A 26599-nucleotide genomic window follows, 5' to 3' on the forward strand; every position below is an offset into this window, starting at 1 on the left:
TGTAAAAGTGATGTGTAAATAAACAAAGGTCTTACCCAGAAATGTGCTTCTGAGTGTAGACATATGGTAGCTATTGCACTGACTTATTAGAGTAGGACATTTGTACATTTTACCTACATTTCATAAGCGACAGACAAGGTCCAATTTAACTGTTTATAAACATAGAAAACAGTGGAATGTTTCATCTTATTGTTATTACTTTTTTCTTAGGCTGAGACACCTGGATGTACGCTTTTATTGAAAAATGGTGAACTGGGTATATGACGTCAAGAAGAAGTGTAGTGATATGGGAAGAGACTGTTCTTCTTTTTCTGATTTAAGTTAGAAATTAGTAATTGGCTAAAAGAAAAAGAAAAATGTCCACTAGTCAAATCTGTGGTGAACGTTCCAAGTGTATTAGGAATCCGCCACCCTCCTCCCCCATTTGGATAAGGTTACTGCATTCTTGATGGAGGTAGATTGACCTTTTTGATGTCCTGCAGTTACCAAAAAACACATAGTAATATAATGCTATATTTTAGAGGAATGTCCTTATGTGTGTCACCGCCACCGGTATGCAGCATTATGCATTTTTTAGTTGCCAAAGTTATATATGTGACACTGCACCTCAAAACAAACAAAAAGTCGCCAGACATGAATTTTTAGTTAAGACCATATTCTGAAAGAGCAGACTTTAAGCTTTAAAATGATGTATAACTCAAATCAAACGGACTCTCCTAACCTATCTAAATATTGGAAAGAAAGCACAAACTCAGGAAATGTGTGAACTGAGAAAAGAGGCTCTAAAAGTACAGTGTCTATTCAAGCGCTTAATCTTTACCAAACCGTGCTGGCTGTGCGATGAATGGGACAAAAAACAGGAAGTAAACCACCAGAGTAACAACAATGAAGGGATTATCAAATTAAAGTGAAATTAAGCATGCCTTATTAACACATTCTGTCCATAATGAATGCCAACTTTCAAAGCAGTAGCACTATCCTTTCAAAAGTTATTTGAGTTGAAAGTGAAGAGTGAGAACAAGGTTTTTCAGAAATGAAAAAGGGATTCTAAAGACACACCTAATCACACTATTCTACCAAAAATGTTCGAGATAAACTGCTGAAAAACGCACTTTCCTGCCCGTTTTATGATACCACATTTTAGCATAATGCAAAAGAAGACCCGCTCTTTCAGAAAATATGAAAAAGTCAAGCTCGGCTAGGTTGACCCATTTCACTTATTTTCAGTCCTCACGCAAAATCAGTGTGTGCGACTTTTTGTTCGTTTTGAGGTGCACGGTCACATATGATGTTTTTATACTCTTTCCGTATGTGGATTGTGATGAAAAAAAGCAAAACAAAACAAAAACAAGTGCAAGTCATGAAGATGTTGCATTGTGTAGAATGCACAAGAAGGTAACCAAACCTTCATTTCAAGTGAAGTAATTCAATTAAGTCTAATATAAACAGGTTATTTATATACAATTAATTTTTCCACAAATATCAGACTAGCAATAAACATGAAAGTATTATCGTGTAGTATTTAATCTGGACTTCTAGAGAATGTGTCAAATCTGTCAGTGAACTGCAGCTCACTGAAAATGTGTAAGCTTTTGCTTTGCTTCTTGGTTATATTTAAGAATGTATCAAGGAGACATGGGGATACTCAGTGCAGAGAGGCTTGCATTTAAACTGTTGAGTACTTCAGGTTCTGATTTATGTCTGTCCTATCTGTCTTCATGCAAGGATATTTACTCACTAAACTATTATTATGTAAATAGTTGCAATGGACTACTGATTTATTCTCCATGCTTATGAAAAGATGTTTGTGATAAACATTAGGGGAAAAAATATACAACAGTATTTTTAGAGCACAAAGAAAAGGTTACATGTATGTCATGAATTTGACTTGTTCCTGTAACTATTGGGAGATGTAATACCTTGAATCAGATGGGAAATGCAGTGAGTTTTTGTGCCTCTTCTGAGACAGTGAAATCCACAAAACTGAACAAAGAATCAGAAAGACACATAAACACACACACACACACACACACACAAAACACACACACAAAACACACACACACACAAACAGATAGAAGGTTTATTTAAGATGAGCTAGAGCCAAGTAAAACTCCTGATATGTTGTTCTTATTGGACCTTTCTGAAGTTTGAAATCATTTTGTAGTTGTATTGCAATGCACAAAATCTTGCCTAAATTTGCGATAGATTGGATGAAGAAAAGTAAGAGACTGTTCCCCATTACACAGAATTCATAAAAGCACAGTGAATGCTGCATCTAGGGGTAAATTCATTCATTTATAGACCTGAGATATATATATGTTGTACTCAGAAGTAGTTTGCGGTATAGAAGTTTGTTACATCCAGTACGCGATGGTCACCTAGACTCCATATCAGTGAGTCACATTCTCTGACTTAATATGAAATGTTGAAGAAGTTCTCATGTGTAGCTATTCTAATAGGGATCTATAGATTTGCGACGCGGACGTTTCAGATGATAATTGCACTGGCCATTCTCCTCTTTACCTTCAACCTGTTGCAAAGTAGCCTTAGATTATTATGTGAAGACCTATACGTATCTTATGCAAAGTAAAATGGCACCCCCATAGAATTATTGCATAAAGCACATGTAGCTCTCTGCGTTGTGGGTTGAGCCAATGCAGACGGCCCAGAACACGTAGTGAAAACTCAAATGAAGCGAGATCGATTTTGGTAAGCAATTTTGTGCGTGTGTAGAACAGTTGTTTTTTTTTTCCCTCTGAACGTCCGCGTCGCGAAAATCAAAATCCCCCTATTGATGCATCCCACCAACCTTTGAGAAACCTCTCCTCTGAATTTAGTCTTCCATGTAATCTCCCAAGACCTGACTCATGGGTTATAGCAAACACTGCCCACTTGAAGTCTTCCTTAAAGCCACTTTTGTTGGGGTTACTAATATAAATGTCCTTGAACTGTTCATGTCAGTTTCATATGGTGATACTCTTATGCAGTATCAATCGTTTTGATGCTCTTCAATCATTGAATCTATTTTACCTTGCAGGATTGAATCAGCAAGCATAGATGTGGGTGTACTCTGTCCTTTAATTCTCTTATTCAGTTTGCTGATCAGGATGTTCTCATGGATCCGTAATCATGCGGTTGATAATTAGATCTCAGATAGCCGTCATTATCCATCATTTACACTGTCATATCTAGTTGTTTTATGGCTTAGAACATTCATTCATTTTATGCTACATATCGTACGATTTACCTTATAGCGGGTTTGAATGGTTTGACAATGAATTTCTGCTTGAATCGGTTGCATTTCATGTTGATATGTGAGAATACATGTAGTAAAGAACCGGTTTCTTGAATTGTGGCTTAAATAGATGGTCAAATGTTTCTGTCTACCAAAGCAATAAGGAATCCACAATGCCATTTTTAAACAGTGCATTGTGTTATCTGTCATGCAGGGTATGTGTAACAACAGAAACAGTATTCTGTACTCAAACTCTGAAAAGGCAGGAACATTTGACATGAGATCTATTTCTCGAGGTGTGAAAACTATTATTAGAGTCAGAAAACACAACTTAATGTACCATTGCACAATGTGGTTCAGATTGTCAAAATAGAAGGTAAGGCTTAAAGGCTCAAACTTTTGAAAGGTCATGTCCTAATGTATAGTATCGGTTCACTTATTCCATTAAATTTGAATATGAAATTTAAGTTTGTAAAGACAGTGCCCTACTCACTTAGATATCTCAGTGAATTACAAGTGTGACCTGACAGATTTTTTTTTTTTTTCAGGCTGCATTTGCATAAAAAGAACATTGCCATTAAGATATAACGGTGCTGATAGTATTTTGCAGTTATATGAATAATTTGTTTGCAACTCGTTTGCTTAATGTTATCTCAATTTTGTTCTACTCTGTGTTTACTGTGAAAATCAAATGTACTTATTTGTGCATTACTAGTCTGACATGATCAACGATATGCATTTTCATATTTTAGCAAATAATTATGCAAAGTTGTTTTTCTTTTGATACATTTTGCCTGGCATTGATTTTGCTGTGGTTGAATGATGTAAGCCTGTATTTCATATATGTTAAATTCAGTATTCCAGAAATAGTGCAGAGATTTGCAAGAATTGTGGACATACTATATTCTAGTAAAAGAAAATTAGGTTGCTAACAACTCAATTATGCAATTATGTATATTGAGAGGCCTCTTTAGATTTCGCTCAGGTCTCTATATGGTCCTGCCTGCCAAATTAAAGGGAAATTTATAGTCACTTGTTTCATCTACGCAGAGATATTCAGAATAGGTGATGCTGTAAATGTAATAGAGTCATGAGATAACTATAGAAATTAGCCATCTAGCTTTTATAACATGCCTGTCGAACCTCGGTCTTAAACGGCTCGATAGGAGACATAAGTCAGGGGCGGATCCAGGGAGGACCGCAACCGGTGCACGCCCCCCCCCCCTTTATTTTTTTGTTGAAACAAAAGAAATAAAAAGAAAAAAATGGGGGAGGGGTGCATGCGCCCCCCCTTTAATTTTGTAAATGCGCCCCCTCTTTACGGAATTCCTGGATCCGCCCCTGTAAGTCGTTCAGCCGCTGTTTTGACTGTGGTGGTTTCATACAGGTAGACTTTTTTTCATGATTGCTGTGGCAGGCAGTGGCATCAATCGCACAAAAATTGCGTTGCCATGTATACAGGAGAGGCAAAGAGGAAAAAAGATCGTCCAAGGGGTGGTTGTGAGAGCAATAACATTGCAGAAACTCAGGTCAGTGAAAATTTGGGCAAATTGAGAGAAAGCGTTCCCTTGATAGTATCTCGTTTAGGTAAAAGTGTACTCTATGATCATTCTCTTGAAAAAGAACACTCTGAAGTTATGACCACCGCTACTATCATGAATGTAAAATACATGTACTTCCACTCATTCGACAAGCACTTCGTCAGTATTAAGCAACCATTTTGTAACATGAAATCATATATATTATTTTGTTTATGGTCATAGATGAAAAAAACCAAAAACAAATTCACGATCAGAATTGCCAACACATTTTCTTTTGTAATGTGTAAAATCTTCTCCAAAAGAAGTACTTAAACTGTGCAGAGCAGTAGAACAAATTCAGACTTAGATTAAGAGTGAGTCAAGTTCTATACGCCAAGTTGGGAAGAAACAGACAGACTAACGAGAACAAAAACCGTACAAGACAGTGTATATGAAGCCAATGTTTTCACGGGTTTTGAATTGAGCTATTTTGAAAGAGTTTTGTAATATTTTTGCAAAGGAAAGTGACAGATGTGTATCATTATAAATATATAGCTTTAACAGTTTGAATGACAGTGTGCTCGATATCTTCATAATGGGCGTCATATAGATTATTTTTACCGCTCTGTAATGTAATGAAACACATATCATGTTGAAATCACTTAGTATATACTGTTTTGAAAGATATCATATTGGACGTTACAGTATAATGTTAATGCAAATGTGCTGTACGATGTATATGACTGATGATGTTATTACAAATATGTGAATAAATAAATGTCGCAAATAACTTGCCATCAATTTGTTAGTTTGCAGTTTCATAGTGTATGCTTGTCGATGTTAATTTTTTTGATTTTTCTTTCTTTTATGATTGATTTTAGATTAAGGTTAAGAAAATATTTCTCCTTGTTTTCTTTGCTGATTCTGCGAAGTTCCCCAGTGCATAATATGATCGAACGAAAAGAAAAGCTACAATATCCTGTCTTAGATGTGTGTGAGGGTCCACACACTCACACACATTTCACAGTGCGATAATCTTCAAAACTTGAAGCTGCACTCTACCTGGAAGAAGAAGAGGAAGAAAAAAAAAAAGGACTGTTTGATGTGTCTGTGTTAACATTTTTCTCCGATGTCTTGTAATATCCAAGGGTTTTTGAGATTCATTACAGAAAGAGTGATAGTAATTATGAAAAATAAATAACATAAACCAAACCAAAACAAAACAAAACAAAAACGGACAAACCCGCTGTCTGTCCCTATAGACAAAATATTCCTTTATTCTCAAATGATGAGAAATTCATAAAATTGTGGAACAAGACAGTTCACTGTTCATAGGAAACGAATATTATATCAGTCACATAATGATCTGCTACATCAACAATACAGGAAATGGCCTCATGCCCTGAGTTTGTCTCTTGATTCACAAGTGAACTGCCCTGACAATACGTTCCTTATTAAATCATGAGAAAAACGAAAGGGTGCTGAACATGATCCCAAGTTCTTTGTGCACTTGTAATTAACACGAAATATGACGAGAAGAGTACAGTATTTTAGGGTTATATTGCACGTAACAAGTATAATCATCGTCAGATGTATCTCGATCTGAGACATTATCTAGTATGGTAAATGTTGTTTCCTGAAAGGGAGAAAATCTTGGTTCCTATATCTCGCCAGTCTCAGAGCGTCGGATTCAGGCAACTATAACAAAACTGCTTGTACCGTGTTAATTTCTTAAAGCACCACACTTGTCATCGTTGATGACTGGTCATAGCTTGTGTTGGAGGGAGGGATTGGACGCTCCAGAAGAAGTTGATCTATCGGAAAGCATCGCAGAGAAATGTGATATCGAGCGGAAAGGACCTCCAAAGATACTTGGGGGAAAAATAGAGCAAGTAAAAACAGGTCTTTGAAAGTGATGATGCCGTCAATCCCTCCCCCAAACAAACAAACACACACACACACACACACACACACACACACACGCACACACACACACTCACTCACACAAAGCACAAGAAAATTTTCTCTAGTATTAATTAGCACATCAATGATATGGTCTATGGAGCGATTAGTGTTGTTGATGTTATGCCTTTTTTCAATTATACACATTTTGGCGCCACTTTCTCTTACTAATTAACCAACAATCCCCAAAATAAGTGCGTAATTATTCAAATTCATTAAGTACTCGCTGCATGCTATAAGGATTAGAACCAACACTACGTCTTGCTGTCGGGCGGAAGCTCGATGGTCTGGTGGAGATGACGCCTGTCCCGTGATCAGGAGGTCGTAGGTTCGAATCCTGCTCGAGTATGTACGTTCATGATTTTTTTTTTTTTTTTTTTTGTCATGGCTACTACTAAAACCCTGATCAATTTAGTGCTTATTTACATCGATGTAGAGCAATTTGTCAATCAGTTGCTGTCTTATTTCTGGTTATCATAATAGCAGAAGCAGTAGCTATAAAGCTGAACGGTTTCTCAAGTTTTGAATTACCTCAGGCTTAATATCATGAAGATGCACTCTTTAGATGAAGTACCTACGAAAGTACGTCAAATCGATATCGTAACTGTGTTCTTGTATCACAGAGGATGTTTTGCGTGCAGGCTTGATCTCTTGATGATATAGCGTTACTCCTTGTATAAAGTCGTCTTATTAAGGTGATGGACGTTGATATCAAGAGCAAGTACCACTCACCGAGTATACCTTTCAGAGTCGTTTTGGTGTTTAACGAAACATAATATTTTCTGCAGACACGCTCCTGGGGTGTCAGGTTGCCTTGTGACGCTGAACGAAGTGCTGGGGGCGTGTCCGTTGCCATTCAAAAAATATGTTATAAATACGGAGATTTTGTACGAATGATGAGAGCGCATTCAAACGCGACTTTGAATTAGCAGTTTCTCACTTTACACGGTAAGTCGAACCTTTTTGCAGGGAGCATCGTCTATCACTTGACGCGTTGAAGATGAGCAAAATGATCATCGCAACGCTTGTGGTGTTGTCGCTGTTGTCTACCGCTTCTGCCAATGGTGAGTTTTTGTTTGTTTGTGTGTGTGTTTGTTTGTTTGTTTGTTTTTTAATGGCCAGTCAAACCTTTGCCCTTTCTGTATTTTCGTTGGCATAATGCTAAGTCTTCAAGAAAGTCTTAATATTCAATTTTTTTTTTTCTTATTAGAAAACTTTGTGGTATGAAATGTGTCATGAAAGCTTTCCTATACGAGAAATAGAATTTGTTTTATCAAGAATTCAAATTGTGATGTCAAGAATTTGGAATGTGTGACAGAACAAGAAACGAATTCTTGTTATCAGAAAGGATGTGTGCGTGTGTGTGTGTGTGTGTGTGTGTGAAAATGAAGAAAGTCGCTTTGCTATCCGAGAAATATAACTTCTTGTATCATAAACTGAAAACATTTTCAAACCCCTTTCTGTACTTTCGTTGGCAAATTCAAAGTCTTAATAGTCTTAATATCCACACTTTTTCTGAAGAAAACTTTGTGGTATGAAAGGTTTTTAGGAAACTTATATAGGAAACTTATATATTCTCGTATATACGAGAAGAGTTTGTTATGTCAAGAATTAAATTTGTGATGTAAAGAATTTGGAATGTATAGCAAGTAACGAATTGATAGACAAATTGCACTACATCGACGTAAATAAGCACTGAAATCTGAAACCTGAAAAAAATCGTGAATTTGAATAAGAAACGAATTGTGCCATCAGAAAGGATTTGTGTGTTTGTTTTTGAAAATGAAGAAATGCCACTAGCTTGCTATCCGAAAAATCTCACCTTTGGTTTCATAAAATCTATATATGTTAACTTTGTAATTATTTTTTGTTATAATGAAATCAACATGGTTTTTTTTTCCTTCTTCATAACTCAAAATCATTTCCTTATATCAAGAATATTAACATGTTAGAGATAACTAATTGTCTTTGATACTATTGGTTAATTCACATTGATTTGAAGAAATATTTTAGTGATATCGAGAATTGGCTTTCTTTTGTCAACAACTGACGTCTTTTGATATAATAGATTGAATCTATACATGAGCAATTTTTGTGATATCAAGGATCACATTTTTCTGAAAGTTATGAATTCCAGAGAAATGCCAGTACGACTTGCCACATGTTATAAGAGGCAAGCTTTTCAAGAACCCCGCATTCAAACACTGAATTCCATTACTTTTCAAAAGATCAGAATCAGCAGTCTCTTTTTTTTTTTCGAACCAGTCATTGAAGAGGAAATTAAAGATATCGTGCAAAATTTGAACACCAAGAAAAGCTCGGGATGTGACGGAATCACAAATTTTCTCCTTAAGAATATCATTAATGAAGTAGTTTCACTATTAACACACATTTTTGATTTATCGTTATCGCCTATATAGCATAGTTCCTCAAAGAAGAAAAATAGCTAGAGTAGTAACAATCTTTAAAAAAGGAAAAAATTGATTAAATTATGACCTATTTCTCTGCTGACTTCATTTTCAACATACATGTAGTTTATTCTTGAAAGACTGGTATATACGCGCACACACACATTTCCTGAAAAGTATGAAAAGTGTGAAGTTTTTTGTAACTCCCAATTTGGTTTTAGGAAAAATTACAGTACGACTCATGCCTTACTCACTTTTATCCATAAAGTTGCTCAAGTGATAGATGATGTCTCCCACACTATTGGAGTTTTTCTTGATTTTTTTCAAAGGCTTTCGACCACGATATTTTGATTTACAAGCTGCGGCATTGTTATAAAAACTTGGGAAAGTTTTGGACTGATTTCGATATTATTTATCTAACAGAAAACAATTTGTGACTATAAATGGCCGCGATTCTCAGTTGAAGTTAATTTCCTTGTAGTGTCCCGCAGGGTTGCTTATTATTAGGCCCACTTCTGTTTATTTTGTAGATCAACGATCTTCCTTGTTCCTCGCAATTTTTCCTTGATATATTTTGCTGATGACTCCAATTTGTTCTGTACACACAGAGATCCTTATACTCTCATTGACGCTATAACAGTCTTGGATAAATGCCAACACCGTATCCGGGCAATTACCCCGAGAGGGCAATTACCCCCCGGCTAAATACTGGTTAGTGGTAAGCTTAGAGTAACGATTAGGGTTAGGGTTAGGGTTAGGGTTAGGAGTTTGAGTTAGGGATAGGATTAGGTTCAGGATTAGGATTAGGATTAGGACCAGGGGAAGGGTGCGGGGTAATTGCCCAGGGGGTAATTGCCCTAGACCCGCCAACACTTATCACTCGATATAGATAAAACTCACTGTATGCTTTTTAGTAACAGTCTTCAAACGCTTCCCCTTCATATCAGGTATTTTAATGAAACTGAATAAAACCAAGTTAATTGTACAAAACTTTTAGGGCTTTTCATTGATAGTGATAGCAATATCGACGTAATATTCTTTCCAGAAACATGGGTGTTCTTGATAAACTTAAGAGTATTTTTTTTTCTTGTCAAATTTTGTATAATCTTTATTCCACTTTGATATCTCTGTATCTTAATTATGGTATTTTTGTAAGGTGGAAATGCAACTAGAACTCTTCTTGATGTGCTGTTACGTATTCAAAAGCGTGCCATAAGAAATATCAACCATACCGGAAATTTTCCAATGCGAACATTTGTTATCTATTCTTCGAAAACAAAATACTGAAAACATCAGATCTATCTATATTCAGTTATAACGTCGGCATATTTATGTATCAATTTTCCGCCAAGAAGTTACCGGAATTTTTTTTTTTTATTTGTATGTTAGGAATATAATAATAATTTGATTCACGGTTTTCCTACCCGCCAAAGCAACGTATTTCACCTTCCACGTACAAGAGCAATTTTCGCTGAAAACAAAAACAAAAACAAAAACAAAAAACGATAATGTATATATAATGTATACAGGCCCCAGAGACTGGAATGACATCTCCCCCGAAATAACTAGCTGCTTGTCTTTATATTTATTCTACGCAAACTAAAAGTCCCGAATTCACGAAGGTGGTACAATCTTTGCCCATGGTTTAAACTATGGACAAAGACCGTAGTTTTGTTTGGGGCGCCAAGTGTCGCATGGCCTATTTCATTACAAAATCAGTCATTTTGTCGGTGAAATGACTGATTTCATCCCGATTCATCCTGATTCATCCTGATGTAGTTCATTAGAATGATAAATAAAACATATTTCAATATCAACAAAGTGCATAGAATTAATTAAATTCTACTTCATTCCAGATGTGAAAAAAGAGGGTAAAGGAGTTATTGTGATATTATCATTATTGTTATTATTATTTGTATTCCGATATCATGGCTACAATTCTTGCCCTCACATTCCCACACAAATGAATGCCTGATATCTTGTTTGTATATTTGCTTCCACTTCTCTGTGTAAATTCGCCTTCCAACACGTCCAACACAGGAAAAATATAGAAAAAAAAAAAACGCTTTGTATTATACAAGTGAGAATGCGTTGATTTATGGTGGAGAGGCATACACATTCGAGGGTACTGCATCTCAACTATCATCATAGACTTAAACCAGTGCATCATCTGCTTTGTAAAACGTTTTTATGAACTCTGATATCAGCTTGTTGAACTTTGCATTTATTTAGATACAATCGGACGGCTGTTCGATTGGCCGTGCAGACAAAGGAATGAATCAAAGCGATCGTTTGGGCTGTTGGAACGCGCGGAGCTACCTGCACGTTGCAATATTGGTAATCTGTCCAGGGCACGCAGTGCAGTTACGTTTTTTGCACACCTTTCGCACCCTCGTGCATTAGCGAAAAAAAAAAACAACAACAGCAGCAACAACATCAACATCAATAACAACAAAAACCCCAAACAAGCAAATAATGAGAGCACGCGGAACACATCAAATGAATTTTATTTATTATGGTTATCATGTCCCGAGCCCACAAAAACTTAACAGTTTCATCAAACCGTTAAAAAGACTTCAACCTAGGTTTTTTTTTTTTTTTAAGAAACAAGGGATGAAAAATTTGATTCGAACGTCACAGGAAGACTCAGGCTCACGAGACCGACACTGGGCAAATAAGGCCCACGAGAGGGACCGTCAGGATGAACAGCGCCATCTATAAACCAATGGAGAATGCATGATCGTTGTATAGGGTGTCCTGATAGTGATATAGGGAAAAAAACAAGTGATTGGAAAGATGTTACTGCGTCAGTTGCCCTCTCTCACCCCAGGAATTTTCAAGATCTTTATGTGTGTGTGTGTGTGTGTGTGTGTGTGTGTGTGTGTAATTGTTTGTGCAAAAACTGATGGAATTCATTACAAGTGTGCACCAGATCTTTGAACATGTACTTTAATTCCTAAAATGCAGAGGCACCGTCGTTTGCATGTTAACTCCGCTACATTTTCGGGTAGTCTTGTCCCCCTCCCTTAATAGTTTTAAAATAAAAAGATTAAAAAAAGATGGTGCACTGCCATGGTAATTACACTCTAGTGTTGGACCTTCAAAGAAAATGTGACTGCTATGTATATCAAAATTCCTTAAAAGCGCCTCATTATAATAATTTTGTTGTTATAGTTTATAACAGTTCTTCATGAAAAATTGTAGCTTCGTCGCCCATTTTTCTTTTTTTTTTAATGATGTAGAAGAATTTATCCATCGAAGCCGTCCTGTCCCCTCCTACATACACTCACTCAGGAAAAGAACCCCAGGCAAAATAATGAGCATAATTATTCAGGTCAGCCTGCTAGAAAAAGTCCACTTGAAAAGTTAGTTAGACAATATTTCCCAAAATGATCAGTATCCAAGCGCATACCAGCGCATACCAGCGCACATCCCAGTGCATATCCTGCTTTACATGATCTGGAGGTGGCGTAGTAATCACCAAAAACGTGGATTTAATGTGAATTTAAACAAAATAACGCAATGGCCTTTCAAGGTATCTGTTATGATTCAGGAAAACAAAAATAATGCATCTATGAAATCAGCTTTATTCTTTCAAAAAATTACCGTTTTTTAGGAGAATGATTATATCACAAACACAAGCCAATAAATCGAGGATCCTCGCTGCGATATAAAAAGTTTGCATCAATATCATACATTATAGTTACGGAGACAAATAATTGGTTCTCTATAACTCCTTACCAGCGCAGGATAGCTACATTGTAACATTGTAATACTTAACTAATGGAGAGATGAAAAAGAAGAAAAATCTTACATTCTGCCTATAAATATCTTCCAGCTAGAAATGGGGAAAACAAATCAAAATTAGGAAATGTCACTATGAAAGACCTAAGCTTGAAGCCATGCATCGTTCATGGTACACTACATCCAAGTAGATGTCCACAGTCGCCATGTTATTTACCCCTCTTCATGCAACACGTGTACCCTGTACGGATACACACTCGTAGTTGACCTATAGATGACGCTGTTCATCTTGTCGGTCTCGTGAGCCTCTTTTAAGTAGTGTCGGTCTCCTGGGCTTTGCGTGGTGTCGGTCTGGTAAGCCCTCTTTTTTTCGCTTGGTGTCGAAATGATGGGCTGTATTTGCCTAGTGTCGAACTCGCGGGCTGTATGACGCATGGACCTATGTTCAATGTCGGTCTCGTGAGCTGTAGCTGTATGACTCGTGGCATGGGTGTCGGTCTCGTGGGATGACGTCAAGACTCCTGAAGAAGACACAGGACGCAGAAAATTTGAGTCAAGTAAATTAATGCTTTATCGGCCAAAAATCATTACCAGCTGGTTTCTTTAGACATTTAAATATAAAACCCAAGGATAAGCTTGTACAATATACAGCACTATTACAAAACTTACCACAATCTTATTTCAGTTTCTGGTAAACGAATCTGCAGGTAAAGGGAATTTGTGTGTTGGATTAACGAATCTTCGGAATTGCGAACATCACCCTTATGGTCAAATCTATCTTGAAGCTCGGCTGTATCATGGGCCTGAAAATTTACAGGTCAGATTCAATACCTTTAGTAGAGTGGTAAAGGTAAACTAAACAAAGAGTTGAGTGAGCATGCTTTCAATTTTCTCCAATGTATTTCTTTTCTATCAATGAACAAGTCCACCTCGTTGGTGGTGGGTCTGTCCGTGAGGGAAGGGTAGAGATCCTCTACAATGGAGAATGGGGAACTGTGTGCGATGACTTCTGGGATATTTACGACGCCAATGTGGTCTGTCGAAGTCTTGGGTATGACGGCGCCGTAGAAGCTCTGTCAGACGCTCACTTCGGAGAGGGTACAGGCACCATCTTTCTCGATAACGTCGAGTGCTACGGAACTGAATCATCCATTATTGACTGCGATCATAACGGCATCAGGGATCACAACTGTGGGCATCACGAAGACGCAGGAGTTGAATGCAGCTCTCCACGCGGTAATGGGACACCTTTTATTTGAACTTCATTCAGGCCTTATACGCTACAATATTTCTGAACACTTTTAAAGATTGGAGAAAAACAAGGTAAACAATCAACCTCACAATTTATCCTAAGAGGCAATTTAGTCATGACTTTCTACTTAAAGTCAGTATTTGTATAGAACCTTTTTTGAAGACGGACATAACTCTGTGTTATGTATGGAAAATCATTGTCTTTAGAATTGGATGTTCTATACTCTCAAGACTACAGAGGCTCTTTCAAAATTCAATGCATATTGTTCATTGCATTTTTTTGTGGTGGTGGTGGTGGGGTGGTTGTTTAAGAAAATTTTCAAGTATTGAGAGATGCATGAGGCCGCAAGTAAGAAGTAAACGAATGAATTCAATTATTATGGCTTTATAACTGTTTTCCGTTAAATGATCCAGTTGAAATCGTCGGAGGTAATTCCGTGCTGGAGGGACGGGTGGAAGTCTATTTCGACGGGGAGTGGGGGACTGTCTGCGACGACTATTGGGATTTGGAAGACGCACATGTAGTTTGCGCTAACCTTGGCCATGGTCCTGCGCTCGAGGCAACGACAAATGCTGCATTCGGAGAAGGATCTGGCGAGATCGTACTAGACGACGTTGAATGTATCGGTAACGAGGCAGGTCTCTTCGATTGTCCAAACGCCGGACCCGGGATCCACAACTGCGCCCACTCTGAAGATGCGGGAGTGAGATGCTCTCAAGGAGGTACATGTACATGCACTGTCGTAATGGTTACTGCTGATATACGGTGGAACACCGACGTGTCTGCATATAGATAGATAGACATAAGACTATGGTCGTGGTTGCGGTTGCGGGGCTTGATAGCCACACGGCGGTTTTCTAAAGAAGAAGGCGTGTTTATGGGTAATTTTTAGATTGAAGTCAGAATGATAGATGTCCATACAACACAAGAGTGATCACGTTTGTAATGATTCCCGCGTTTGAATAAACCGACCCCCTGTAGCTCGTTGTTTTAGGTTTAATCCGCAATTTGCAAACAGCCCTCAGACTTCATGGTACTTGTGTTTGGAAAGCACTTTTATCAAATAAAAGAAAAACTTATTTTTTATAAACTTTATTAAAGCATTCTGTTTCAGCTTTTGATATCTGTGATACGTCAGTGCGGCAGAAACAGGAAAAGAATATTTCACTTAAAGTTTGGGGAATTACACAAACAATCACAAAGGGTTTTTTTTTATTTGGAGGTTTTCATCATAACAGAAAATATGCTGAGTTCATACTGACCAGGTGTTTGTTCATTTTCCTTTAAAACCATGGTCGTTAAAGGTATTTGAAGTACTCAAGACCCTTCGCTAGTAATATCAATGTTTCATTCAAAATCAAGGTTGTCGGCAATGTATCCTTCCTCCCGATATTATATTTTGTAACGCCCTAGCTATAAACTGACCCCGGTATCAGTGTATTGCGGCTTACTAAACGCATCGCGTTATGTCACTCCCGGACAATTAGTTCTTACATTATAAGAGTTAATGCATAAAGATCAAAGAATATCATTCCGCTCTTTCAATGTGTTGGAATGATTATGTCTCTCCACTTTGCCTCGCATTATTTTGGGAAAAGCAAAACACGTTTGATTTTAATACTGGTATCATTTTTCTTTAGACATTCCCGTATTGAATATAAATACATGGGAGCACATAGCAATGGAGTGGACATGCATCCAGTACGTTTCTTAAGTTTGTGTGTCCCTGTCTCTTCGAAATCCTACCAAGTTCGCCTCGTCGGTGGTGATTGTTCATCCGAGGGAAGGGTAGAGATCCTGCATGATGGAGAATGGGGAACCGTGTGCGATGACCTCTGGGATATTGACGACGCCAATGTGGTCTGTCGAAGTCTCGGATTTGAAAGTGCTGTAGAAGCCTTTTCGGAAGCTGTGTTTGGAGAGGGAACTGGACGCATCTTGCTCGATGACGTTGAGTGCTCGGGAACAGAATCATCCATTGTTAGATGCCCACGTTCCGACTTCGGTGATCACAACTGTCACCATTACGAGGATGCAGGAGTTCAATGCTCCCCAGAAGGTAAGTACGCATTAAAACAACAACAACAACAACAACAGCAACAATATGATGATGAAAATAATGATGATAATAATAATAATTACAATGATGATATTAGATAAGTCAACTCTATTCATGCATTTATTCAGTTATAAGAATCGTTTGTATATAAAATGTTCACAAAATGTATCAGGTACAGTTCAGAGAAATCAATTCAATTCAATTCAAAGTTTATTTCATTTTTCGACAAAACATATAAGTTACACTTCTTTTGACAACAGAGAATAAGGTAAACAGAACATTATGTATCGAAAAAAATGTAAAACAATTGAGGAGGACCTTATAGTAATTATACATTGTAGTAAAAAAAAAACACAGAAGTGATCGAAATAAAGTACATGTATAACTTTGCTTAAAGTGCGAAAAATGGAGAGACCCACTAAAAAGACAGAGCTTGTAGAATGTGGGCCCCTCTGGAATAATAACATCAATGGAAAGATTGATTGAAGCATCATAAAAACAAAAGGAGAGAAAAAAAAGAGGAAGAAGTCTGGAAGCCCACTGAGAAATAGATTCACAGATAAATACACTTACTATCATAGACGTGAACAACATAGGACAAGACTAGACAAAACAACTGCTGGAGAAAAGGCTGCACGGGACAAAACGGGATGGACAAGACTAACAGAGGCGAACAAACATGAAACAAGACTAGACAACAAAACAACTACTGAAGAAAAGGCTGTACGGGACAAAACGGAATGGAAACGATTAACAAATAGAAGACAAAATGGCACACGAAAATGCACAACAGAGACAGCGATCTTCGACAGAAGCGTGTCAAGAGAAACAGATGATAGTTGTGGAGGAAAAAAAAAGGTGATATTGTAGCGTCTGAAAGGAGAAAAGCAAAGAAATGAAGGGACGTGAGAACAAGAATAAGACAGACATTCATGTCTTTGACTCTTTTGGCGAAAGCGTAGATGGCAGCAGACATCCAAAAGATTACAATTTATTCTTCAAAGAGGAAAAAGTGAGTAAGTCTGTACGTGAGAAAGAATGCCAAATGGCTAGTTGTGTCCTGCATAGTCATACGACTGCAATAGAAAGGACTTCAGTCTCCTCTTGAAAGAATGTATGGATGGGGCGTTTTTTATATCATGATTCAGAGAATTCCAATAATTTGGGCCGATATAAATAAGTGTATTTTTAGCAAGGATCGTGCGTAAGAGGGGTAAATGAAATTCATTGGAACGCCTAGTGGGATATTCATGAAATGATTGGTTTTTTAGGAACGTGGAATCAAAAATAGATGGAAGCAAATTGTTACAATACTTGTACATAAATTGGCCTAAATTATACAAAAATAAAGCTTTAATTTTTAAGAGCTTATTGGAGGCAAACAACGTGTTTGTATGAGAACGTACAGGGGAATGGCAGATAATGCGGATGGCTTTCTTCTGCAAGAGTGACACTCTTTCAAGTAAATTCTGATGCGTGTTGCCCCAAACTAAAACTCCATAATTCAAATGAGGCAATATTAACGACGAATATAACATAAGTAATGTTTTTTGTGGAATATGAAATTTCAATCTATTAATAACACCTGTACTACGCGATATTATATTACAAGTATTATCAACATGTGATTTCCAGGAAAGTTTATCATCTACAATGACCCCCAAGAATTAAATATTTGATACTCTTTGTAGATGAGAATCATCTAAAACTATATTTGTGTTTAAACTATCAACAGTATTGCTGAAAATCATATATTTCGTTTTTTTTAGCATTAAGTGATAACTTATTAGCTCTGACCCAATTTGTCACTTTATTCAATTCAATGTTAATTTTGTGAACAAGAAAATCAATATCATTATGGGCAAAAAATACGTTTGTATCATCTGCAAAATGAATAAAAGAGAAATCATCAGATACACGACAAAAATCATTGATATAAATAATGAACAATAACGGCCCTAAAAGACTTCCCTGTGGGACGCCACATTTAACTTCTCTGATAACTGAATCATTGTTTTTAATTGTAACAAATTGTTCTCTATCGAACAAATAACTCTTGAACCACTCCAAGGCCTTCCCACGCACTCCATAATGCGATAATTTATAAAGTAAAATGTCATGATTGATGGTGTCGAAGGCCTTGGAGAAGTCCAAGAAACTACTAACTAAATGAGAATGATTATGAATGGCATGAACTACTCTATCAACGAATTATAAAAGAGCATGCGAAGTACTATGTTTCTCACGAAAACCAAACTGAGAGTTCGTAAAAACTTCATGTACCTTCAAAAAATTGCTCATTCTCTTATAAATAAGTTTTTCTAAAACCTTAGACAGTGAGGACAATAATGAAATTGGGCGATAATTACTGACTACAAGTTTATCACCTTTCTTAACCCTAACTAGGCCGGGGGGGGGGGGGGGGGGGGGCCTCTGAGGCCCCCCCCCCCCTCGACGTTTCGCGCGATGTATCGCTATCGTGAGAAGCTATCGCCGCGACGTTTCATGACTTTTTTCTTTCGAGTCTCCCGCATCTTTTGACACCAAACTTGCGACGCTCGGGTGCGAGGTTCTGAAGTTGCGCATAAATATGCATGGGCATGTCAGACCAAAAATTGCTCGAAAACGTGAATTTGTGTACAATTTCAATGCAAACTGTGTTTACAGGCAAATTTCATAAAAGCATGATTATTTTGGGGGTTTATTGATTAAAATCAATTAATAACGCATTTTCTTGTTCGGAACAATGTCACGGACGAATTTCATCGAAAAAACAATGAAAAACATAAAGTCGGAAAAACAAAGTAATACATAAGAAATTCAAAAAGCAATAAAATACTAAGGAAATTTTTTCTGATTGTGCAATTTTTTCCCTTACATTTGCTAAGGACACTAAAAAGAATATTTACACCAAAATTGTGCCTGTTTTGAGCTTTATTTAGTGATTTATACCAAACTGTCTGATTTCATGCATCATTATGCATAAATTAGCATAATTTAGTGTAAATGATAATTTTTGAAAAAATTAACTTCATGGTACTTTAGATTACATCATAGGCAATGCGTGTGCCAATTTTCGTCGCGATCGCGCGGTCGATGGCCGAGATCCGGAGGGGGGGGGGGGCCTGGGAGCCCCCCCCCCCCCCCGGCTCTATCATCTACCTAAATAGCCCGGCCTAGTTAGGGTTAAATATTGGTATTACTTTAGCCAATTTCATTTTATCCGGAAACACACCGTTGAGGATTGACAAATTAAATATGTGAACAAGTGGATCAGCAATGGAGGAAATAACACCCTTAAGTATAACATTATCTATCTCATCATAACCAGAACTTCGTTTGTTCTCAAAACAGGAAACTATATCAATAATTTCAAATCTATTAGTTAGTGTAAAAAATATGGAATCAGAGTTGCGCTGGCCTAAGAATTCAGTAGAATGAGTTTCTGTTGCAGGAATAGTTTGAGCATAATTTTAACCTATTTTTGAAAAATAGGAATTTAAAGATATTTTCAATATGAAGAGAATCATTCATTAATTCATCATTCACTTTAATCTTGTCAATGTCAGAGTGTTTACTCGGAACATTCATGGCCTGTTTCAGAATTTTCCAAGTATTTTTCATATCAAACCTATATCTCGAGAATTGCTTGAAGTAATATCTTTTCTTTTCAGAACGTAAAATCATTGTCAAAGTACTTTTGTATGATGTATATCTATTTTTCGATCGCTCAGTTTTTTCCAACTTATACTTATGATACAAACGATTTTTCCTATTAATTGAACGAAGGATTGATTTTGAGATCCAAGGTAACCTGAGTAATTTTTTTATAGTCTGTTCTACTTTTTTGTTTTGGAATTACATCATCTAAATGGTGATTAAATATTTCCATAAAATTATGAAAAGATATATTGATATCATCGCTGCCAAACACTCCTGACCAGTCAGCATTCTCGAGAGCCACATCAAAACTAGCTAACTTTTCGGGTGAAACTCTACGACTAAACAAAGGAAATGACAGAGGTTTAATATTAGATGATGTTTTATGAATAAAATAAGTCACTATTGGAAAATAATCAGTCATATCTGAAAGAATCGGGGAGGGGTAAAATATTACAAAAAAAGTTGTCAATGAGGGTGGCAGAACGATCTGTAATACGTGTGGGTTTGGAGATAAGCGGGAGAAAGGATGAGGATAGAAGTGTGTGAAGAAAATCACTAGAGATATTATCATGCTCAGACTTCAGCAAATCAATATTAAAATCGCCGAGCAAATCAATATTAAAATCGCCGAGCAAAACGCAATCCTTATTTCGGAAAAACATGTGAATTTGCCAAATCTGAGTAATACGTTAAAAATCATTGGCGTTTGAGTTAGGAGGTCTGTATATAATGCCTACCATAAGATTTCTACATCCTGGGATGAGAATTTTTATGAACAAAGATTCAACAGCATTGTCCATTCTAGAAATACCTTCATGGACAATAGACTCAAAGCAACATGATATGTACAATGCAACACATGCAACACCCCCACCATTCTTATCAGGCCTATTATTAACAAATAAATCGTAACCATCGATTGCAAAAGAATTTCCTGCATTGGAAGTTAACCATGTCTCACTTAATCCGATAACCGATAGCGACTGACTTTCATCAGATTCTAATAAAAACTTTAAATCATCAAAATGTTTATTCAAACTCCTTATATTTAAGTGTAATAAAGAAAACGTATCCTCAGAGAAGTTGTGAATCATATCTTTGTATTGATTCACTGTGATATAATTGCACAACATATTTTGAGTGAGATCATTACTAAAATCATGAGGCAATTCACTAGCTGCTGTATTCAGGTTTTCGGTAACAAAATCATCATAAGGGGTGGATCGTATGCTGGTTAGCCCGCTAACTGGGTCAGAGTCTAAACTGGTGTTCCTAAACAATTCAAAAAAGTCATCATTCGATACGGAATTAAAAGGAGCATTAAGAAAATTAGCCATAATTGAAGATACGAGACGAGATTACAAAAGTCTGCGATATCAGCAAAACTAGGATATCGTAGATAAGTGGATGGTACAAGAAAATGACTAGTCGTCAGAAAGAGGCAATACACTGAAGTAATCTATAAGCATAAACGACGTCAAAATCACGATAAGCAGAAGATCGCTGCGGAGAAGAAGAACGTGAAACGAGAAAAAGCAGAATAAGGTAAGTGAGAATGTACAGAGGCATTAACAGAGAGTGACATAGAACACACACAACACAATAACAAGAACAAATCGAGTGTCTCTGTGGGCTTCCGAAGCAAAAATACACAGAAGCAAATGGCAGAAGAGTAACGTAATACATAATCATGGCGTTTACTCTAATGACGAGTTTGTAGAAGATATCAAATTATATATACACCTTTTTGGTATACTTTTGTTAAACAATATAGGAAAAAGAAAGTCAAAAGGGACGGAACCAGTGTAAAAATAGTTCAGACAGAGTCTGTACCGCTGTTGTATGGACATCAGATAATGTATGGCTATTGAAGGAAACTCATTCAACCATTAATGTACATGATCAGGGATATGTGACTATTAACGAACAATATGACAAGGTAGCGCCACAATGGTGCCAAAATAACATCTGACTACTAATAGGTATGTCGACTCGGCGAGCTGTGCGGCCAATTCAGGCATGTCAGGCGAGTAACCGGACAAAACAAGTGCATTTAAATGTAAGCAGGTGCTCGTAATGCTATAGAGATATCATAACAGCATAGAATGTGGACAAACAACAGTTCAAATGCATGAGCATAGATTAGCAATACAAGTTGAGATTGGATAATATGTCGGGTCGGTGAACCTATTCTGTGGGGTGGTTACTGCATAGTTGAAATGCCTTGTGGCAAGACACAGTCAGTTTTTTTTTTAATGTTATTGTTGAACTTGGAAATAAACTTTACGCTCAAAAAACATAACAGTTCATAGAACGCAAGAGTGTTGTCTACAATGTTTCTTTTCTTCTTAATAAACTTAATAGGATGCGATAAGTTGGCCAATACCATTTTTACTTTGAAAAAAGAGGAAAAAACAACAAAATTCTAATGTCTGAGCTCCATTATGTCGAAACATCTTATTGGCAAAGGCGACTATTCTGGCCAGAGTAGGTATAGGAATAGTAGCAAATTATTTTTTCATTATCCTTGTATACTTTGTGCAGTGTGTGTCACTTGCAGTGAAATAACATGTTCCACTAACGATTACCTGTTTCAGGACAGCTTTAATTTCCTATTGGTGGATCAAAGTAGCTTTAACTAAAATCAAATGTTTTGGCCTGGCTGGCAGTTGTAATAGGCACTCAGTCACCGTGAAAGTTCTATAAAAGTGTAGCTTTCTCAAACATTTTGATTTTTCTGTTGACATATTACAAGAACAGGCACTATGCTATTAACGTTAATTGTACCTATAGTAAGCAAGTTTCGTTTTTTTTCCTCTCGTTCTTTCAGCACATACATTATGGGCTTATTCTGTGAAATTATTCATGTCATGAGCTACTCAAATCCCTAATATCGGTGATTACATTAGTGGGAATGTTAATTGCGCCCTGAAATAAAACCATCAGCTATTCACAAACTTCAAAACGAATTATAGTCGCATTTTATATTTTTAAGGCAGCTCTTCCTTCTCATTCGACCTTATCTGTCTCAGTGCGACTAGTTGGGGGCGAGTCGGAAAGTGAAGGAAGGGTGGAGGTGTTGTACAATGGTGCCTGGGGAACTGTGTGTGATGATCTCTGGGATATCGAGGATGCCAACGTGGTCTGCAGACGTCTCGGTTATTCCCAGGCCTCTGAAGCCTTCTCCAGCGCAGAGTTCGGAGAAGGATCTGGGCCGATCTTCCTTGACGACGTCGAGTGCACAGGAAACGAACAGTGCATTTTCAGCTGCTCCAACCGTGGGATAGGAGTCCACAACTGCTTCCATTTCGAAGATGCTGGAGTGAGATGTACCTAAATAAAGTGAGGGCTTGGAAAGTTCGTTTTTGACACTTATTCGCTTCACTTCTTCTTCTTTCTTTCTTTTGTTTTGTCTAACCTATATGGCCTGGAGAATATGCCATTTTATTCATATGGCCTGAACTTAAGAGTCGTAAGAGCGGTCTCCCCCATTTCATTCTTAACAGTAAAGTGTTGATGACCTCTCTGAAGCGATATTATAATCAGCCATTCTAGCACCCCAAATAATAATTTAAAGGGACATTCCAGACGATTTTCGTAATTTTACATCATGTAGTACATAAATCGACAAGTCCATGTATAGATTTGTGGAATTTATTGTGGTTCTTGAGCAGAGAAACAAGTCAATGCTTTGTAAAAACATTAAACAAATTACACTGAACAAGGATGATGACATAGGAGGTTCACATATTTTAGAAATATATCAGTGTAATTCCATTACAATACCGTTTGCTTGCCAGTTCACCTGTGTATAATCTATGCATGCCTTCTTCTTTTGTTCTGGTTCCTTGAGCCCCAACTCATGCATTCTTTTGGTGACTCTGCCATGTCATCATCCTTGTTCATGGCAATTTGTTCTAAATCTTAAAAATATTCGTATTCTTCATCCCAATTATCACAATATTCTAAAGCTCTGTCCTCAGCATAACTAATTTATAGTTGTTCAAATGTAAAAATCTGACAATCATCCGGAAGTCTCCTTTAAGAAAAAAAAACCGATAAAAAACGTTTACGAGTACGATTACAAACCACCTTTAGTAACTTTGAAATGTAAAGACTGCATACAATATCTAACTTATTAGGTATTAGCGTCGGTAACTTCTCTACATGAGATTTACTTGTACTTCCGGAGCGAAATAGAGAAAGCTAAATATCGATAAGATTTCACTTTTTAAGTTTTATAGCTACAACTTGTGGGAACGTGTGGTAAGTCACGTCAACGTTCATGAAAGCACATTAGTTGTTATTCATTTGAATTTTGAAAAAGAGGTAGGAATTTTGGATATAGGTAGGACATGCTTTTCCGCAAGAACTGCTCTAATGTCACAATGACAATTAATTTCTCTTTTCTGGAATTATTCATTGTATTCTTAATTTGTTTAGCCAGATGTTTGCTATTAAATATAATGTTATGTTTTCGTTTTTTAGGTACTGTATTACTGTTTTGACGAATGACCTCGCAGTTCGACGGAGAGTTTAGGGCCCAGATGAAGATGCCTTCTTAGCAGTGCAAGCTACGACAGCTGGGAATTCTTTACGAAATCATTTAGATAATTCTTCTTCCATATGGCATTAAACTTCTTGATGTATAATTTTTCTTCCTAATGGCATTTAAATTCTTGATATATAACTACACTATATTCTTCACCAGCTAACTAAATGGGAAATGCGCAACTACATAGTTGATTTTTGAAGCTAGTTGGTTATATAGGCTTATAATGAGAATGACAATGGTGTAAGGACAATGATGCCTAATTTATTTTTTTTCTTCAGCCTTCAGTAAAACATGTAAACATTGCACAAGAGGGGACTTAGGAATTCAACAGTTCTATTTGGTTTTATTTTCTTCAAGATAGATGTGTACTTTTTCGTTCTTACTCTAAATCGGTTAGATGTCTAAAGACAAAATTTAGGCAAATTCCAATGAAGAAGTTTTAGGTGAATGTTGTACACCCATTTCATTTGGAAAAAAAGCATTGCGGAGTGAAAACGGATTATATAGCTATGATGTTTAAGTAGATATTTGTCTTTGTCTTTGTTTTTCTCTGTTTCGACTATACGGTTATTCCAGAAATTTCACCAAGGTGGCGGTTACATTGCCATAATAAAGTTTCTTTGCATCGAAAAACTCATTTGTTTGCTTATTTGTTTGTCTTTTTTATTTTTCACTGTAATTTTTTTTTGCCGACTCTCTCTTTCTCTATCACCCGTTTTGGAGGGAAAGGTCATTCCATCAAATTAATACACTATTAAGGTACGTATTTCATGTCGAGGAATAGCAATTCTGCCCTCTCCACACCCTCTCAAGACATCAAAATAAATTAAACTCATTGCAGTAACTCACTGAAAATTGAATGTTAGGTTGGTTCGCATCACGAGTTTGATACTGCATTTTGGATGGGTGCCCGAAAATACAAGATGCATTTATAACCATAGGATCAATACAGTATCGTATGGCTTGCAAAGTCTTCAGGACTACTAAAACTTTGTGATGGCACTTTGTTCGAACTTTCCGTTTTCAAATTCGAGTTCAAGTAGTGTACAGGTTCGGCGTCAAAAATCTGAAGTATTCTGAAAGTTGTGGTTTCCCTATATAAATGCATAGGAATACCTATCCAAGAAGACATCAAAGGATAAAAAAGGATTAAATGTCAAATCAACGAAACTATCGTTAATCCTATAAGTATACTTATTCATCATTTTACATCAGTAGTGATCATATAGATCTTATGATACTATTTTTAATTTCTTATTGCCTCATAACTTATTGTTCATTGGCACTAATTATTGTTTCTGCGTCTCTGTGTGTGGAAGGGCGTTTGTTTGTTCATGTACAAACATCGGAGGAACCAAAAAGACTTAAGTAGAGAAAAACGTGCACCACTATGATTATGTGGCAGTGTGGATGGGAATAATAATAGATTATGAGCCTCGCATCTTAACAGCTCGTGCACAATGCTTGATAGTAATCTCGACCCTACAATCACATTCATTGCATCAAACAATATGTGTGAATACAATGTTTTGCTTTATCGTCAAACACAAATCATCATGCCAAAAATGGAAAACAGAAGGTGAGGATCAATTCTTTGAAAGATTGCTGCTGTTTCCTTTTTCATTGCCGTCATAGCACCGACTAGGGTATTTGCAATTGAAAAAAAAAAAGATAGACAAATCTCGTTGGGACCAAAAACACAAGGAAAACTTTACATATTATCATCACGGAAAATAGTTTTTGTGGAATGGTGAAGAATTACATGCTATATACCTGACTATCTTTCAGCGATCACGAAAGTATAAGTAAGCTTTCTGAAACATGAAGAAATTTCCTTGTGGGAAATTTGAGTGACATTGGTTTCTTTTATGAGAAATAAGCTTTGAAGGATGGAAACAAAATTTCAGTTCGTTCGAAGATCTGAATTTCAGTATTAGTCGGTTTGACACGTCGTCTAACGGGACTTTACAGGAGTACTTGATCCACAGCACATGACAACGGAAAAAATACGTTTTATACACACTAAATATTCTTGCACAGCACACGAAGATTTTCGAAATATAATAGCTCATTTACTTTTCCCCGTATTCCTTATTATTATTATTATCATTGGTGTGATTAGCATATGATTTGTTTTTGTTATATTGATTTCATGTAATCAATTTCTTACCTTATTCAATACGGGTCAGTTACTACTCCGT

The 26599-nt window shown here is 36.7% G+C and overlaps 1 protein-coding gene across 1 annotated transcript; it reads left to right on the forward strand.

Moving 5' to 3' along the window:
• Window positions 1–7629: 7629 nt before the first annotated feature.
• Window positions 7630–25035, forward strand: LOC139715888 (scavenger receptor cysteine-rich domain-containing protein DMBT1-like). The gene is made up of 6 exons (XM_071627437.1): window positions 7630–7781; window positions 13794–14105; window positions 14535–14843; window positions 15872–16180; window positions 22876–23185; window positions 24332–25035. Exons 1-5 carry the CDS (start codon window positions 7718–7720, stop codon window positions 23178–23180), a joined length of 1299 nt encoding a protein of 432 aa, XP_071483538.1. The 5' UTR covers window positions 7630–7717; the 3' UTR covers window positions 23181–23185; window positions 24332–25035.
• The last annotated feature ends 1564 nt before the right edge of the window (window positions 25036–26599 follow it).

The sequence above is a fragment of the Diadema antillarum genome, unplaced genomic scaffold, assembly GCF_040938485.1.
Source record: "Diadema antillarum isolate AM-2024a unplaced genomic scaffold, OU_Dant_1.0 scf00000057, whole genome shotgun sequence".
In the NCBI taxonomy this organism is placed as follows: Eukaryota; Metazoa; Echinodermata; class Echinoidea; order Diadematoida; family Diadematidae; genus Diadema; species Diadema antillarum.